This window comes from Sus scrofa, chromosome 4 (genome assembly GCF_000003025.6).
Source record: "Sus scrofa isolate TJ Tabasco breed Duroc chromosome 4, Sscrofa11.1, whole genome shotgun sequence".
Lineage (NCBI taxonomy): Eukaryota > Metazoa > Chordata > Mammalia > Artiodactyla > Suidae > Sus > Sus scrofa.
This window is the reverse complement of record NC_010446.5, coordinates 33186939-33204974: the sequence shown is the minus strand read 5'-3', so window position 1 is coordinate 33204974 and position 18036 is coordinate 33186939. Positions and strand designations below refer to the sequence as shown.

Below are 18036 nucleotides of genomic sequence, written 5' to 3'. Positions count from 1 at the left end.
TTCAGAGTTCCTGTTGTAGCTCAGTGGGTTAAGAACCTGACTCGTATCCACAAGGATGCAAGTTTGATCCCTGGCCTTGCTCATGGCATAGGTCATGGTGCAGCTCAGATCTAGTGTTGCTGTGGCTGTGGCAGAGGCCAGAGGCTACAGCTGAGATTTAACACTTAACCCGGAAACGTCTATATACCACAGCTGCAGCCCTTAAAAAAAGTTTGTTATTTTATGGAATGTTTGAGAGATGGGAAGGGAAAACATAGAGCCAGTACCTTGGTGAAATAATTTGAATTTTTTTACAGTTGACAAGATCAACATCCACTGAAAATGAAAGCTACTTATTAGCAAAATAAGATTTTTGTAGATAGAAAGTGGTAACTGTATTATTTCTCAGGACTTTGAAAATATATATTTTAAAGATGTATTAATTTGCTGCACATTAATTGTTGCTGAGTAAATAGTCCTGCTTATTTGTGGTTTGGTTTCTGTCAGTTTTTGAAGTAAAAATTAACTAATAATGAGAATTATAACTACTTAATAAAATACTCAACTTATCCTCAAGACATTTACATTTCACATGTTTCTGTGTGTGCATGTTTAATAATACAACATATTATTTATTATAAAATATTCTATTTGTCCCTAAATTTCTTGGGAAAATTGGGATAATCTTCTTGTTTCCAATAATGACTATTTTTAAGAAAATACTACTATAGATATAAGAACACTTTATTTCTCTTTCCAATAATAAAATAGTGTTATGAATAATAGTAATATGTTTTTCTACATTAAAAGATGTCTTGCTTCCTCTCATCAATATATGTGTTATTACCATTTTTGTGTTAGATTGATATTAACTTGGCTATTCTAGATATTGCTGTTATTTTGGGGTTTTTTTTGTTTTTTTTGTCATTTTGCCATTTCTTGGGCTGCTCCGGTGGCATATGGAGGTTCCCAGGCTAGGGGTCAATCGGAGCTGTAGCCAGAGCCACAGCAACGCAGGATCCGAGCCGCATCTGCGACCTACACCATAGCTCACGGCAACGCCGGATCATTAACCCACTGAGCAAGGGTAGGATCGAACCCACAACCTCATGGTTCCTAGTCGGATTCGTTAACCACTGCGCCACGACCGGAACTCCATTGCTGTTATTTTTGAATAAACTCATTTTCTTTTAACTAACTTACAGAATTTAATGTTTAACTGAACAGAAATGTTCTGTAACAAAAACATGATATCATGCCCAAGGAAAATTAATCTATTTTTCACCAGAATGAAAAAATATTCTCATCTGTACACATAGTGTTTATTTAAACCATGGTATTTTGGGAGTTCCCATTGTGGCTCAGTGGTTAGCGAATCCGACTAGGAACCATGAGGTTGCAGGTTTGGTCCCTGCCCTTGCTCAGTGGGTTAAGGATCTGGCGTTGCCGTGAGCTGTGGTGTGGGTTGCAGACATGGCTCGGATCCCGTGTTGCTGTGGCTCTGGCATAGGCCGGTGGCTACAGCTCCGATTCAACCCCTAGCCTGGGAGCCTCCATAGGCTGCCAGGAGTGGCCCAAGAAATGGCAAAAAGACCAAAAAAAAAAAAAAAAAAAAATATAGATGAATATTTCCTAACGTTTTGTATGGCTTGCTTTTTGGTAATCCTGTGAAACCTGTATCTGCCCTTTTTAGAATAATGTTTTAAAAGGCATAAAATAAAATAAAATAAAATAAAAAGTAGAGTTACTAAGAAACTATTTATATTGAAATAAAGTCTCCCAAGTTCAGAAACCTAGGTGGGTACTCAAATATTTTATGTCTTGCAGTTGATTATCTATTATTTCCCATGTCTCAGTTGCTACTATTCAAAATTAATTAGTTTTCATTTTAAAATTAAAACTCACTAAGAATTTAGGTGGAAGTTGTCAGTTTTATATCTCAATTCCTTAACAATCTGCTGGTAAGACTGAGCGTTCTATATGAAACTTAATAGGCATTGTTGCTTTCAATTTTCTCAGCCATAATCTTATTTGCACCTAGTAAGACCTCTTCTTACCCAGTTGTGGGAGCAGAATATCTTGACCTTCTCCTGTGTTACCAAAGTTTAAAATATGGTAGCTTTCCCTACCCCTTAACTGTGATGGGTGATCTCACTAAATTTCTACCTTCTATCGTTTTTTTTTTTTTTTTTTTTTTTAGTGTTTCACTTATTAGCCAATTTTCATTTCACACTGCAGAAATAATTCATATTATTTATGAAGATGGAGAGTAAAATATAATTAAATTTAAAGCATTGACTATAGTATTCAACCAGCTTTTTTACTAAGGGTTTGTTTTTTTTTTTTTTAAGGAATATTTGCAGAAGGGTAACCTGTTTACTTTAAAAACAATAATATCCTTCAAGGACATAGAACACAGCAACACATTTGAAATAATTCTCTGGATCTCATTCACGATTATATATTTCAAGTATTAAAAATATAGTGTCAAATAAGTGAGAGTGGGAGTTCCATCATGGCTCAGTGGTTAAGAACCCGACCAGGAACCATGAGGTTGCAGGTTTGATCCCTGGCCTCGCTCAGTGGGTTAAGGATCTGGCGTTGCCATGAGCTGTGGTGTAGGTCGCAGATGCGGCTCGGAACCCTAGCCTGGGAACCTCCATGTGCCGCGGGTTGGGCCCTAAAAAGACAAAAAAAAAAAAAAAAAGTGAGAGTGTATATCTTAATATTTCACTTTCTGCATGGAAGTGATGAGTCAGAATAAAACAAATTTTGCAGAAGTGAAATATTAGGCTAATTTTCTTTTGGGATAGTCATAGATATTCCAGAAAGTTTTGTTACTGAATATTATATAATGGAATAATTTTATTATTAATTTAAGATACTAGAAAATAATGTAAAGATAGGTCTCTCCAAAAAATAGGTTTTAAGGAATCTAAGATATATATATATCCCTTTGATTCTCGTTATGTCTTGTGTTGATGATATACAAAGATATTATACACTAAAAACATTTGACAAGCTATTGATCTTATTTATTTCTAAAGATAAGTGCTCTCTCTAAAATAGTTTTTCAGGTACAAAAATAGAAATATGGTTTGTTACTATCAGCTTGCCTTTTCATTTCTCTCTTTGACAAGTAATTAAATATCATATATGTATTTGCATTTAATCTCACCTTTTGGACATATTCTTGATACACATAAAAAAATACTAAACTTATCTTAAAAATCAATCATGACATATGGACTTAAAATAGTTTAAAATTATTTGACTTATATCTTACCCTATGAATTTAAAGTGTAAGAAATAATCATTCACAAGATATGTTGTAAAGTACATTGAGATTTCAGTTCCTAAAGTCATTTAATCTGATGTCCGTTTACGTTTGGGAAATACTGCCCTTTTCTTATTTTTCTTTAATTGTTGCATTTTTCATTATCAAAAATAAGATTGAAATAACTTATAGGTGAAATGAAAGTCTTAATACATTAGTTTTGAGGAGGACTAACACTTCCTTTATTATCTAATATATGTAAGCATTTCTATTACTGTGCTTACAGCTACACAGGTAATAGTTTCATTTGAAGTTACTTTGGAGTACATTTCCTTTGGAGTTCTAGAGGCATCGTAGTGTTTTTTGGGTTGTCTCACAGATAGTGGGGCTGATATTAGAAAATATTTACTTATTACATGTTAGATGTAAAAGTATTTTGCCAGCCAGACTACAGGGTCACAAAAATCAATATTGATAGATTACTTAAATTTAAGTATACTTCTTTCAACAAGAATTAGGTTTTGATATGGATTTATTTGTAGTCAAATAAATCACATTGTTTCAGATCCATTATTATTCCAAGTAGTTAATAATTGTTCTGAATCATATTGTTTGACATCACTAAACTGCACTGAGATAGATGTCATAGGTTGGCTGGTTAATCAGTGTTCTGTACAGTGATTGTGTGTGTGTGTGTGTGTGTGTGTGTGGACCATGTTAAATTATGACTACAGACTGCAGAGTTGTACTATATTTATTCCCATAAAATTTTGATTCTGTCATTTGAATGTTCACTATAACGTGACTATACTGAAGACTTTTTTATATCTTGGTGGGTATGCTAATAAACAGCCTTTAGGGGCTTGAGAATTAGTCCTTTATGGTTTTCTTTACTCTTTTGAAATGTAGGAGTTGTGTGCGCAGTGTTACGATGATAGACATGAGTTGCGGTTCGTTGTTGTAGTGGTTTGGCGTTGATGAGCTGTGTGTTGAGGGTCGTCGTTTGTGTGGTGGTGGTGTGCTGTTGACTGCCTTATTGGAAAATGCAGACAAAAAAAGAAATGTCAGGAGAAGTCATTGAATTCTTTTCAAATAGAATACTTCGCATGTTTCACATGTTCCATTTAGGGAATTCATTTTGGAAAGCAGAGAGCTTTGTTTTTATTATACCTGAGCAACTCCTATGGTCTTCACTGGGAATTGCTATCAAAGACAGATGTTGGTTCCTGAGAAATTCTTACAGAGTTTAGTGAGAATTTGCTCAGAATATGTTGGGGAAGAGAAATTTTTTTTCCATACTCAGTAATTTTAAACAATGACCTTTTTCAAAATCAGTTTGATGCATCATAACAAAATAGCAGAAGGGCACTAAAGATCAACTGAGCTGCTTTTTGACTAACATTTCAGGGATTGTGAAGCAGCAGATAGACAGCCATATCACAGATCCAGATCAACAGAACAGCGGCCTCTCCTAGAGCGGACCACCACCCGCTCCAGATCCACTGAGCGTCCTGATACAAACCTCATGAGGTCGATGCCTTCATTAATGACTGGAAGATCTGCCCCTCCTTCACCTGCCTTATCGAGGTGAAAGATAAATCAATCAGACTAACTTCCCCTTTGCCCCACCAGCACACCATTTTATTTTCCCAGCAACCAAATGGTCTCTTTTACCATCCTTGGCTGATCACTAATAACAATCAACACTAACCTTTTCAGTGTAAACACACTACTTATATTCAGCGGATATAATAGTGTGTGGCTACCATTGTAATTTGTTTATTAACTGTCCTGACTGCATTTGTTCTGTGATTTCTCATTTATCAGGAGTCCTGGGTAAATCCCCACATAATGCACCTCATAACTGTCATGTTCTTCTCCTACAGAATGAGAAATTGTTTGTGTCCATTAGACATTACTTTTGGGATAGTTGTCATAATGACAATAAATAAAATTAGATTTTTAGTTTCTTTCTATCAATACTAATATCATATATTAACCAATATCTTATTTAGCTGAATTTTGAATTGTTTAGGATTTTATTTTTCGTTTCATGAGATAATTTCTAATAAAGGGATATTTAATATAAGCCTGAGTAAAAATCTCTTAGGATTGAGGAAGGGAGGTTAGTGTTAAGAGTTTGAAATGTGGTAGAAAGAAATGTAAAGCATTACATTTGAGCTGCAGAATTCTTCTCTTGCTTTCATATGGATAGAATATGAATTTACATTAACAATTCTGTGCATTTTGCTGTAGGATTTTGTGTGCATGTATCTGTGTTTGTATGCATATTACACAAAAGTATAAACATCTTTTGCTATTCAGATAATCATTCCAATATCCATATTTTGTCCTACTTTCCTAACCTTTTATTAGCAGCTAAACCTCTTTTAAAATTGCACTATACAGCATCATGTGAACCAAATGTATTAAAAGTATTTAACTCATTCTATTGAAAATGAATATTAATGATGTATCTTATAGGTCTCATCCTCGTACTGGGTCTGTCCAAACAAGCCCATCAAGTACTCCTGTGGCAGGACGAAGGGGCCGACAGCTCCCACAACTTCCTCCAAAAGGAACATTGGAGAGAAGTAAGTTTTATTTCTAATTATGTCATATAGGAAGTACACATGGACACTAAGGTGAATCAAGTTTTTTTTTTACTACCTTTGTGTTAGCTTTCTTCTTTCATTAATTGAATGCCGTAGCTACATTTGCTAGTCATTATATTTATAAATACATTTACAAATATTATGTTTTGCATTTAAAATGTATAATATTGGGAGGTAAAGTAACATTGCTCTTGCGCATTTTTCAAATTTTAATAAATAGGTTTTAAAAAGTAAGACAATGCTGTTAAGCAGTTGATATTTCTTTGCTACAACTAAGTATATGTAATTATTGATAGTTATGTAAAGTTTATTAGTAACTAGCCAAATCAATTTTCACACACTGCAAAGGACTGGTTAGCTGATGCACAGCAATGATGATCCTTCTCAAAACTGGAGTACCAGAAAAAGGTAATCATGAATATTCAAAGAAAGATGCATGTTGTACTGATATTTTTAATACTTTCAAAATTTTGCATAAGGAGCACTATTTGCTTATACACAAATGAACATAATCCCCAGACGTCTATAAATTCTCAAATAAAGGCCCTCTAAAAGCATGGATGATAGAATATAATAATTTCAATGTCATTTTTTTAATGGTCCCTTTATTTGGTAACTGGATGTGCTTTGCCAAATCAAGCAAACAAACATATTTAAGTCACCGTTTATCTTTTCTTTAGTAGATGATGCATTCTGTGCCTTTGGAAATTTCTGTTGTTTTTAACCCCTGTGCTTTGGTTCCCTTTTTTGTTTTATTTTTATTTTGTTTTTCCTAGACCATGGAGTCAAGGAGATAGAACCTTATGAAGGTCTGTACATAAAGGAGGGTTTGTTTTGTGCTGACAGCCTTTTGGGGGGGCTCTGTGAGCAAAAATAAACCCAACTGCAATTGATGTCCCTCCATTTCATAGATTTTTATATACACTAAAATTATTTTGTTTTGTGATTCAGGTAAAATATTTGACTTTCATAGAAAACATACAAAAGAGTTAAATTTCTTTGATTCAATTAAGTAGGAATGCAAAGAATTTAACTTCTTTTAAATCACAAGGTAGTTTTTTCTCTTTTTAATAATTTGCTTTTTAAGCAGCATTCTGTTTTATGCAGGACTCTAAGCAAAAATATCAATTGCAGTCTGTGTTTATGTCATTGAGGATGTATACCTAATCTAGTTATATTTATCACCATATATTTTATTTTGTATTTATGATGATCTTTTAATTCTTAAATTTGGCTTTCTAGAAAAGAAAGTTGTTGATTTAGATAGTGATTGTGCTTTGTATTTCCTGCATTGTTTTCATGTCATAGTAAGACTGCTTATAGTATATCAAAGTTAAATATGTACAGTTTTATTATCAACTCTACATAAGAGAAAATTTTGAGTCATGATACATGGAATGCTAGACATTTACCAGGACAATAACAATCCCTCTTCTGAATAGAGGATTCTGCAGCTGACTTTGTAACTTTAAAGAATTACTAACTGTTTTATTTACTGATGAATCTCCAGCACATAGAATAATGCCTGGCACATTATAAACCCTCAGTAAATATTTGTTGAACATGATATATTTATTTAAAAATTGAAAAGCTATTTCAAATAGTATAAAAGATACCATTAAAATAATCTTGTCGTTCTATATATGTTTATAGCAAAATTCATATTTTATTACTTAATTTAACACATTTTTAAGTGCATTGCATTTGGGCAGCAATACTTTTTGGCCTTAAACGACTTAGAACAAGTTGTGTTCTTGTTAGTTGTAGTTGAATGATTTATTATTTCCTATTTTGTGCTCCTTTTTATTTACTATGTACAATGAAATATGATTTTAAACAACTCAGCAATGTTGTGATTAGTTTTGCTTTGTTTTGCTTTCCGATAAAAATATTTTAGCAGCATTTCTGTAGTTTTCAATTATTTATATGAAGATGGGAGTGTATAAATTTAAAAATATTGTCCATAAGAAAAGTTCTTTAATACATATGGAATTTTTGTCTCCTCTCCCCACAATTTTTTTTTTAATTTCCCCATTAAATTATTTTTTTTCTACAATTTGTAAAGATAGAGTTTTGGCATCATTTGTTGGGATAATGTCAGAAATATAGTCTTCAAAATCCCGTTTTAATATCCTCTGTAGCAGTAGTCTTTGAGATATGAATTGCTCCATTCTTTGTACTAATAATGTAGCAGAAAACTGACATAGAGCTGATACTGAAAGTCAGGATTAAGGAAGTTTTTTACAGACTTGTCAGCATTCTATTTACTATCTGGTTTTTGCCCTATAAAATCTGTTAAAACCATAGTTTTCCTTTAATGTTTCTAATTATGACTTTTCCATTTCTATATTAAAGGAGAGGAGAGTCAAAACCTCTTATCCTTTCCAGTATAAAATGAAAGTATTTGGGGAGTTTTGTTTGTCTTGTTTTGCTTAAAAGTATGGATGATTTTAGCAGTGTTTTCATACGTGTTAATGTGAAGACTCTGGTAAATACATGATTCTGTAATTTTCTTTAGCTTTAAAGGAGATATGTAGGTATCTCTTTTAGAAGTCTTCAACTTCTGACTGAAGTTAAAGGTACATAACCTAAAACTATTGATTAGTGATGTAAATCAAATTATATTTGGATTACCTCTTAAAAAGTTGTCAGACATTGTAATTCAGTGGCATTATTTTAGAATCAAATTAATGATTTATTTCCTAATCCTGTTTAATAGCTGAAAAATGAGCCAGTCCTAATTTAATTCCTTTTGACTTGGAATATATTTTAGTCTGTTAATTAAATTAATTTAAAACTTTATATATGTTGGCCTTGACAGTGGTACAGTATTAGTCATCTTTGTCTGAGAATCAAAGAAAATAGGAACAATATAGTGAAAGTACAATGTACTAAACAACTGCAAGGCATTATTATTATTATTATTATTTCCCCTTAACTTTGATGTACTGGCATTTTATAAAAATAAGAATGAGTTTATAATATCATTTTTTGTTTCTCTAAAAGAAAAGTTAAATAGTATTATTTTTCTAAGAATATATCAAGTTTATAGACAAACTATTTTGCCTGCTTTACAGTTATTACATATTACGAATACTTATAGGCCAGTTTCTTTTCCTAATCGAAGCTATCAGAAAAGGAGACAGTGCGGTAATTTATTAACAGTATACTTAATTATTTCCATAACATGTCAGAGACTCATTAAAAATTATCTATTCATCTCCTTAAAACTATTAATTATATCATGAATAATTTGAATTTTTGTTTTACTTAAAAGTGACAAATGTACATATCTGGTCTTATCTTTTTCTTTACTTTTACTTGTACAAATACAGAAGTTAATGAAGAGACGGGTCATGTGGAAGAGCAGGGGGGAGAAAAGCAGGGTGAAGAGGTCAAGGCAGGTCTGTCCGTGTGCCTAAAATATTAATCATATGTTTCAGAAGTATGACTTTTCTATTTCATGTAAGACTTTAGGCTCCAAAATTATAAACACAGAATAAAGGACAGATTGCTTTTTAGTACTAATATTAGAGTTATTACTTAATTTTATTAATGGAGAAATATATCAGAATGTCTAATACCAATTTAAACATTCTCCATATTGTTTCAATCAAACTGAAGTTATAGGCAATGCCTCTGATTAAGATGTATACTTATTCTTTAACCCTGGTTTACATTCAGTTCATATATTTGCTCAAAAATGTTCATTGAGTATCTACCAAAACACTGTATTTTACCATGTGTTATGCCGAATACAAGTTATGTTGGAGTCCTAGCCTCTTCTCTCAACAATTTTGATTTTTTAGAGGTAAATTATGAGTAAATACAGAGCAGAATATGAATTCTAAAATTTTAGGTCTTGAAACTTTTAGAAACTGTTATAATTTGTTTCTAAAATTTTTTCTAAAATTTTCTGGATGCATTCTTACAATGGTGTTTGTAGTTTAAGACAGAGACCTCTTACTGCAATTACTAATAATTAGTAACTATTTTCAAATGTTATGAGAAAAATCATCAGAGTACATCTGGTAATGAAAACAAAGGCAAGTTTAGGTATATATATATATGGTTTTGTTTTTTTGTGTTTTTTTGTTTTTGTCTTTTCTAGGACCGCTCCTGTGGCATATGGAGATTCCCAGGCTAGGGGTCTAATCAGAGGTATAGCCACCGGCCTATACCACAGCCACAGCAAAATGGGATCCGAGCCGTGCCTGTGACCTACACCACAGCTCACGGCAATGCAGGATCCTTAACCCACTGAGCAAGACCAGGGATGGAACCTACAACCTCGTGGTTCCTAGTTGGATTCCTTAATCACTGAGCCACGACGGGAACTCCTAGATGCATATTTATGGAAAGGTATAACTATCTCTGTTCTGAGTATCTCATACACTACTAGAATGTCACACATCCTTCCATCTTCCTGAAATGCTATAGGAATAACATTTTTAAGGAATCCTATATGAATGAATTTCATTTTAATTTAGCTCTCTAGTTAATGCTTCTCTGTTTGAGCATTCTTATATGTTTCACACTAGTCCTTACAAATACTGAGGCTTTCATGCTGTTCATGAATTGACTTCTGTGGTAAAGTCATTATCAAGGATATCATGAGTTTGGGGACTTCAGCAATTGTTAATATCACATATTATTTTTTGACTTCATTAAGAAGCCTATTTATTGAACCAGTTTGTCACCTGTGCTTGATTCTTAAAATAAACTTAGTAAATTACATTAGTTATTAAATGAAAACTGCTGTAAAACATAGCTATAATCTTCCTAAATTATTATAAAATGGCTCATGATTCCTCATTTTACTTTTGCTTGTATTATTTTTCTTATAGGATAGTAAGGGTATAATTTACTCTTGTGTTCATTAATGTGAAGTGTCATGTTTTGTGCATGGAATTTGTTGCCATGATGTGTGATGTCATCTTTTGTGGTGTGCTTGGCTTTTATTTGGGTTGTTAATGACCTTAATTATTAATCACTCTTGTCTGTTTTCAATGTTATGAAGACAATGAGGGAGAAACACCAAGCCCACGTAATAATGGGAAAAAAGGCAAGTCTAATATGACATTAATAGTGCCTTTCTATATTTTAGACTCTCACTGTTGACATTTGTGATATTCATGAATATAACTTTCTTAAAGAAGTATAAATACAATATAGTTTGAATTTAAGATATCCAACATTTAAAGTGTCTTCTCTTTTTAATATATTTCTGAATATAAAATTCATTTTTGAAGTACTTACCTTATTATTGGACTATGGTATAATCCTATTCTATTGAAATTTATGACATTAAAATAAAAAGCTTTGCTTTGTTGGCCATATAAAGGAGTAAGATTCTAAGGAAAATAGTGATAGTCCTGCATTTAGAAAAACGCAACATACATATTTTTCAACCCCAGAAATTACCTTAAAATTGAACTGTTCAAAAATAAAGTAAAAATGAACTTATTTATGAATTCAGCTGTATTAAACATTTATAATGTATGTATATTTTTCACAGGTCTATACACATGAGTTATATTGCCTAGGCAAGCAAAAAAGACGATTGATTTTAATACTTAGATTTAGTTTTCCTTTAATTATCAATGACGCAATTCTATAACCCACCACAACGAAGTTCTGTCAAAAACAGTAGGACTGATTTTAAAGCCAACTAAAATTACATTACAAAAAATGCTTATTGTTTGCATTTGACCTAACTTTTTGTTTTCAAAAAGATTAAAGATGTCTTCAAAATAAAAACAAAAGCGAAAAACAGTAAAACTGTATATGTTTTATGGTAATTGATATCAAATATAGCTACACATTTTAGAATGTCAGCATTTTAAAATGATTAAATAAAAAAAATCAGCCTTCTAAACTACCTTTATATCATTAACAATTTTCCTTGTTTTTGAGCCAAATTAAGCAAGATAGTATTATAGTAGCTTCGGTAATTTAGTTGAAATGTCCTTTAGCCTTGAATATATTCTTTGTTTCCTGTCTTCATCTTTTATAAATACTTTCTGTAATGTTACATGTAAGATCAAATTAGCACTGAAATAATTTTATAATTTTTCTTTCTGTGGAGTGCAATTCATTAATACCTCTCCAAGTACAAAATTCTTAAAATATGCTAGATTATTATGAAAAGGTGAAAACAGTGTAACAAAATAAATAAAATTAAATCAAGTATTGCAAAATATGAATATTCTCCATAAACAAAAATTTAAATGAGCCCTAAATGTCAAGTATTTACATATTTGACATTTTTATCTATTCCTTAACCACCATGATTTTTTTTATTATTGATGAAAAAATATGTTCATATGTACTCAAGTTCATATGTACTTAAGTATGTAAGAAAGCATTTCCAATAACCCAGGAAAGAGAAGATGATGGCTTAGACTAGATCCATAGGGCCTGGGTAATTGCAGAAACATGAAATTTCCATTCATAGGAAAAAATTTGAGAAAACTGTATTTTGTGGGAATGTCAGGTGTTCAGTTTTGGATATAGGTTAGAAATACTGTTAGATGGCTAGACTACAATGTCAGATTGGCAGTTTGAATTATTTTCTGGATTTCAGGTTAGAGATTTGGACTGTAGTTATAAATTTGGGAGTCATCCTTTTAAAGAGAGATTTAGGAGTTCCCGTCATGGCTCAGTGGTTAATGAATCCGACTAGGAACCATGAGGTTGAGGGTTCGATCCCTGGCCTTGCTTAGTGGGGTAAGGATCCGGTGTTGCTGTGAGCTGTGGTGTAGGTCGCAGATGCGGCTTGGATCCCACATTGCTGTGGCTCTAGAGTAGGCTGGCAGTTACAGCTGTGATTGGACCCCTAGCCTGGGAACCTACATATGCTGCAGAAGCAGCCCTATTAAGGCAAAAAGACAAAAAAAAAAAAAAAAGATTTAGAACTATGAGACCCATTAAAATCATTGAGAAAACAAATGCAGACAGCTCAAAGAAAAGCTCCAAGGACTATGAACTGAACTTCTCTAATATTTAGAAATTGAAAAGATGAAGCAGCAAGAGACTGAGAAAGAGTAGGAGGAGAAATAGTAGGGAAAGCATGGATTATAGTGACTTTGAATACAACTGAAGATAGTACTTGAAGCAGAAGAGAATTATGAAGAGTTGAAGTGATCACTAGATTTAGCAAGTAGGAAGTCATTGTGTTAACCTTTATTGAGGGCAGTTATTGTGGAGTTGTAGGGGATAAAAGATTGATCAGAGTGGATTTAAAAGAGTAGGGAAATGAAGACACTGTAAACACCTTTTAAAGATTTTTGACTATAAAAGGAAGAAAGGAAATAAAAATCTACAGCCGAGGGGCGAGGTCAGGAGAAAAAGACTACATGAAGGATGTGTGGGAAACTGCACTCATCCTTCTTTGATTTCTAAATCTAGGTCTGCCAGTGCGTTCTATAAAACTTTCTGGCCCCAAGCCATCTGCCTATAGTTTGGCAAAAATATTTGTCTGTTTTATAGCTTTCATCCTAGAATTAGAATAAGGACTTAGATTTGAAAGGAAACTTATAAATCTTTTAATAAAGTAGCTGTTCTTTCCTGATGAAGGATAAGAATTCTAGAGGTTAATTAGATGTTTTTAGAACGCATGGGAAAAGATGACGTCTTGGCTTCCAATCTCATGCATTTATACACCATGTCTTTTTGATCAATGGCATTGTCCTGGCATGTGCTTCAACCATTTGTTTCATTTTAGGTATTAGCTAGCCGTTTAGCTCAATTCCACCAATATCTGCTGTTTCCAGTGTGTTGTACGAGGTAGTTACTGAGGATGACTCAGTGTTCAATAAGATATTATTCCCTGCTTTGGGAGCTCTCAAGAAAAGAACGATGAAAATATAATAACAACAAATGAAAAGTAGTTGATAAAATTATTTTATAGCCTGACACATAAAGTCTCTTAAGATTGTGATACATGTGGAGGAAGTAAGTTTGGAGGTGTTTTGTGTATGTTTTCAGCCCAAAATATGTATGCCACTACTTGTGATAGTATTTCATTTTCTGATATTCTTTAATGGCTTAATTATTTTTAATAATATAAAGCTTTTAGGCTTTTCAGAACACTGAAATTTAAATATTCCTGAGGGGACTGACCCAAGCTATTATCACATACAAATTTTCACAGGAAACAAGTTAGAGCCTGTGATTGAAAAAAAGTGAGGCATGGGTGAGAGATGTTGAAAAAATGTAATGGAGCACTGGGTACCTTAGGAGGGTGATGTTTATAAACTCTGCCTTGAACTAGTCCCCAGTCTACTCTAAGGAACATTACTTGCTATGTAGATATGCTATAAATTAACTTTCTTAAGTAATTTGGTATATTTAAATTGCTGATCACAATACTTATCACATAATAACTACTATCATTTCTTGCTGTAATTTTGTATTTTCAGCACACAATCTGAAAACTTTGGATTTAAAGTAAAACTAAACCTGATTATGATTATCACTCTGAACCAAATATTCAATACATATTATTTAGTAGGTTTTTTTTTTTTTTTTTTTTTTTGTCTTTTTGCTATTTCTTGGGCCGCTCCCGCGGCATGTGGAGGTTCCCAGGCTAGGGGTCTAATCGGAGCTGTAGCTGCCAGCCTATGCCAGAGCCACAGCAACTCGGGATCCGAGCCGCGTCTGCAACCTACACCACAGCTCACGGCAATGCCGGATCATTAACCCACTGAGCAAGGGCAGGGATCGAACCCGCAACCTCATGGTTCCTAGTCGGATTCGTTAACCACTGCGCCACAACAGGAACTCCTATTTAGTAGTTTTGAGGGAAAAAAAGTACCTTTGCTGCTCTTCTTGAACACATAACTTGCATAAGAAAAAAAAAGAGGAGGAAAGAAATCAACTGGATTTCAGTATGAATTATTGCATAATGTGCAACATTTTTACATGTCTCAATCAACATGTAAAACTCAACATGCATATATTTAGAATGCTTTTCTTTAAGTCAGAGAATTGTTTAAACAATTAGGACTTTTCAAGTTTCTCAATGTTTAGGGAACTCTATTGGAAGTCAATAAATTGGGTCTTAAGCACATGATCTCTGGCAAGGCTTTTAATTTCTCTGAACGTCAGTTTCCTCTTCTGTAAAATAAAGTATCCTGTAAGGGTTTTTAACAGAAACTAAGTGTGTTGGAGGTGTGGCTAATAAAGTCTCAAGTAGTTTTATTTCAAGTTTATTGTGTTATTGTTGTTTGTAAATTGTGTTTGGTTTTGGAAACTTAAGAGGTGCAATCTACTAATTATCCATTAGTGAGCCATTCACTGTCAGATTATAAACTAAACTCTACCATTCTGACTTAACAAGTCAAGCCCCTAAAGATACATAATGAGTCTCCATGTATAGTTGCCTATGTTATTTCATATAGAAAATCTAATAAATAGGAAAGAAAGGGAAGAGAGGAAGGAAAGGAAGAAAAGGGTTGGGGGAGCAGGTTACAAAGGGACCAAAATAATATAATAATTTTGACTGTATTTATAATGGATGCTTATTTCTGTAAGCATTTTAGGAATTGGATAGAATTTCGGGTGATGGGGTGTTGGCAGGCTTTGTTTTGCTGCCTCTCTTTCGTCTCATGAATGCTTCCGAAGTGAGGAGAGTACCAATACCCATGTCTTAATTTCCAAATTTAATTAATATCTAAGTAGGAATGGATTTTATAGTGACATTGGTGAATATTTCCTAAATACAACATTCCCTGCCAACTTAGATGAATGACCATTTGACAAAAATTGAAATGAAAGAGATTCAAGGGTGCTTTAATAGAGCAAGGTGTTAGTTATGTATTTCATTAAATTACATCTGTTGTATGGAATAATAACTTGGCAAAATGAACAAGATGGATTTGAGAGAGAAGAGACTGAGGGCTAATGGTTATTTATGGTATTCCAGTAACCAACTGTATGATGCCCTATGTCATATAACTTGTAAACAAATATTTTCTAATTTCTAATTTATTTCAAATATTTCAAATATTTTCTAATTTCTTTCCCTAATTTTTTCTTTCCTTGTTGGGGGTCATTCCCCCATATTTTACTTTTCTTCCCCTTTTGCTCATTTTATTTCTTTTGTATTTCCTAAGCTTCAATTGGCTAATCAGATTTAGGAAAGAACCCCTTCCACCTCATACCTTTGTTCAAACTTCAGTCATTTTTTTCAAAATATGTCATTGCTGGCTTCCTAAATATAATTCTAAAGCCGTCTTCTGTTTGCTGGTGAAATAACATGATCTTCCATGTGACAGGGTATTAGGGAAGGAGAACCAGGTTTTGGAATCTTGTCTCAGGGCCTGCCTTTACTATGTAGCAACTTTATGACTAAGTCGTTAACCCAAACTAGTTCATCTGAGAAGAGGACGTCTTAGCATATGTCTTTTATTCCCAGTATGCTATATTGAGAATCGGTTGAAGTAGTGCATGCGAAATTGTTTGTAAACTGAGGTAACTATTCATTCTTATTCTAATAACCCGCAACCTCATGGTTCCTAGTTGGATTCGCTTCCACTGTGCCACGACGGGAACTCCCTTATTCTAACTAATAGTTCTTTGTTTTCTTACCTATAGAAACCAGCTGATATAAAGTCTTTTTTTGTGTTTTATAGGATCAAATATGATGCAATATGTGAAAGCACATTCTTATTATACAAGTATATTCTGCTAATATACAAATATATTTGCTAATATACAAATATATTCTGCTAATATTGGAATATGTGTTCTTTAAACTGGTGTCTTGATGGGGATTGGCTACATGGTGTGATGAAAACTAGCTGGAATATAGTTATTTTATAGACATTGGGTTTTTGTTTTTGTTTTTGTCTTTTGTCTTTTTTGTTGCCCCAGCTGCATATGGAGTATCCCAGGCTAGGGGTCTAATCAGAGCTGCAGCTGCCAGCCTACACCACAGCCACAGCAGCATAGGATCTGAGCCGCATCTGCGACCTACACCACAGCTCACAACAACACCGGATCCTTAACCCACTTAACCCACTGAGTGAGGCCAGGGATCAAACCCACAACCTCATGGTTCCTAGTTGGATTCGTTTCTGCTGCACCACAATGGGAACTCAAGGTTTTTTTAAAATATCACTTAAAAACACCTCATAGTTAAGTTTTCATGAGTAAATTAGTTCTTCAAATTATCAAATACTCAAATAGTTATTGATTTGGTCTTTAAGCTTTCCCATGTACAAATTAAATTCACAACTGAGTATTTACTTGAATGAATTATCCCCCTAGAACAAATTTTTTTCTGTACTTGAATGGATTTCTATTTTGCATCTGAGCAATGTGGCATGTATTCTTTCATAAAGAGTATGAAAGTATAAAGTCATACTTATCAATGAAATTACATTGCTGCATCTCTGATTTTTTATTTTTATTCTTTGGTAGTAGATTACAATATAATGGGCTACAATTTTGTAATTAAATTTTAATTTAAAGATCTTTATTGTTTTACATTAAGAACATTTTATTTTTTTAAATTACAATAGTCTTTTAATAGAAAAGAATATCTTGGGAGTTTCCTGTTGGCTCAGTGGGGCAAGGATCTGGTGTTGTCATTGCTGTGGCTCAGGTTCCTGCTGTGGCACAGGTTTGATCCCTGGCTTGGAACTTACACATGCCGTGAATGCAGCTAAAAGAAAAAAGAAAGGAAAATATTAAGATGTATACTTTTTTTTGCTGTTTTCTCTAATATAACTAAAATAGCTTTCAAGTAATTTGAACATTTCCCTGACATAAAACTAGTTTGATTTTTAAAAATTTTTTCATTTTTAATTTTTTTATTATAGTTGATTTACAATGTTTTGTCAATTTCTGCCTATAGCAAAGTAACCGTCATTCATATATATATACATACACATATATATACACACACATATATACATATATATATACACACATATATATACATACACACACATATATACACACAAAAACATTTCTTATCTCATATTATCTTCCATCAAGTTCTATCTCAAGAGATTATAGTACCCTGTGCTATACAGTAGGATCTCATTGCTTATCCATTCTAAATGTACTACTTTGTGTTAATTCTAAATGTAATAGTTTGATTTTAATTACTTTAAATGTTTCATTTTAATTGTATGACCTACAAATTCAAAGAGG

General features: G+C 33.0%; 1 protein-coding gene across 1 annotated transcript in view; it reads left to right on the top strand.

The window, feature by feature from the left end:
• The window catches only part of RIMS2 (regulating synaptic membrane exocytosis 2), a 613799-nt gene that overhangs the window by 408439 nt on the left and 187324 nt on the right, over nucleotides 1-18036 (top strand). Inside the window, 2 exon segments of the mRNA XM_021090597.1 lie at nucleotides 4664-4843; nucleotides 5741-5850. Coding sequence (XP_020946256.1) covers nucleotides 4664-4843; nucleotides 5741-5850 — 290 coding nt within the window.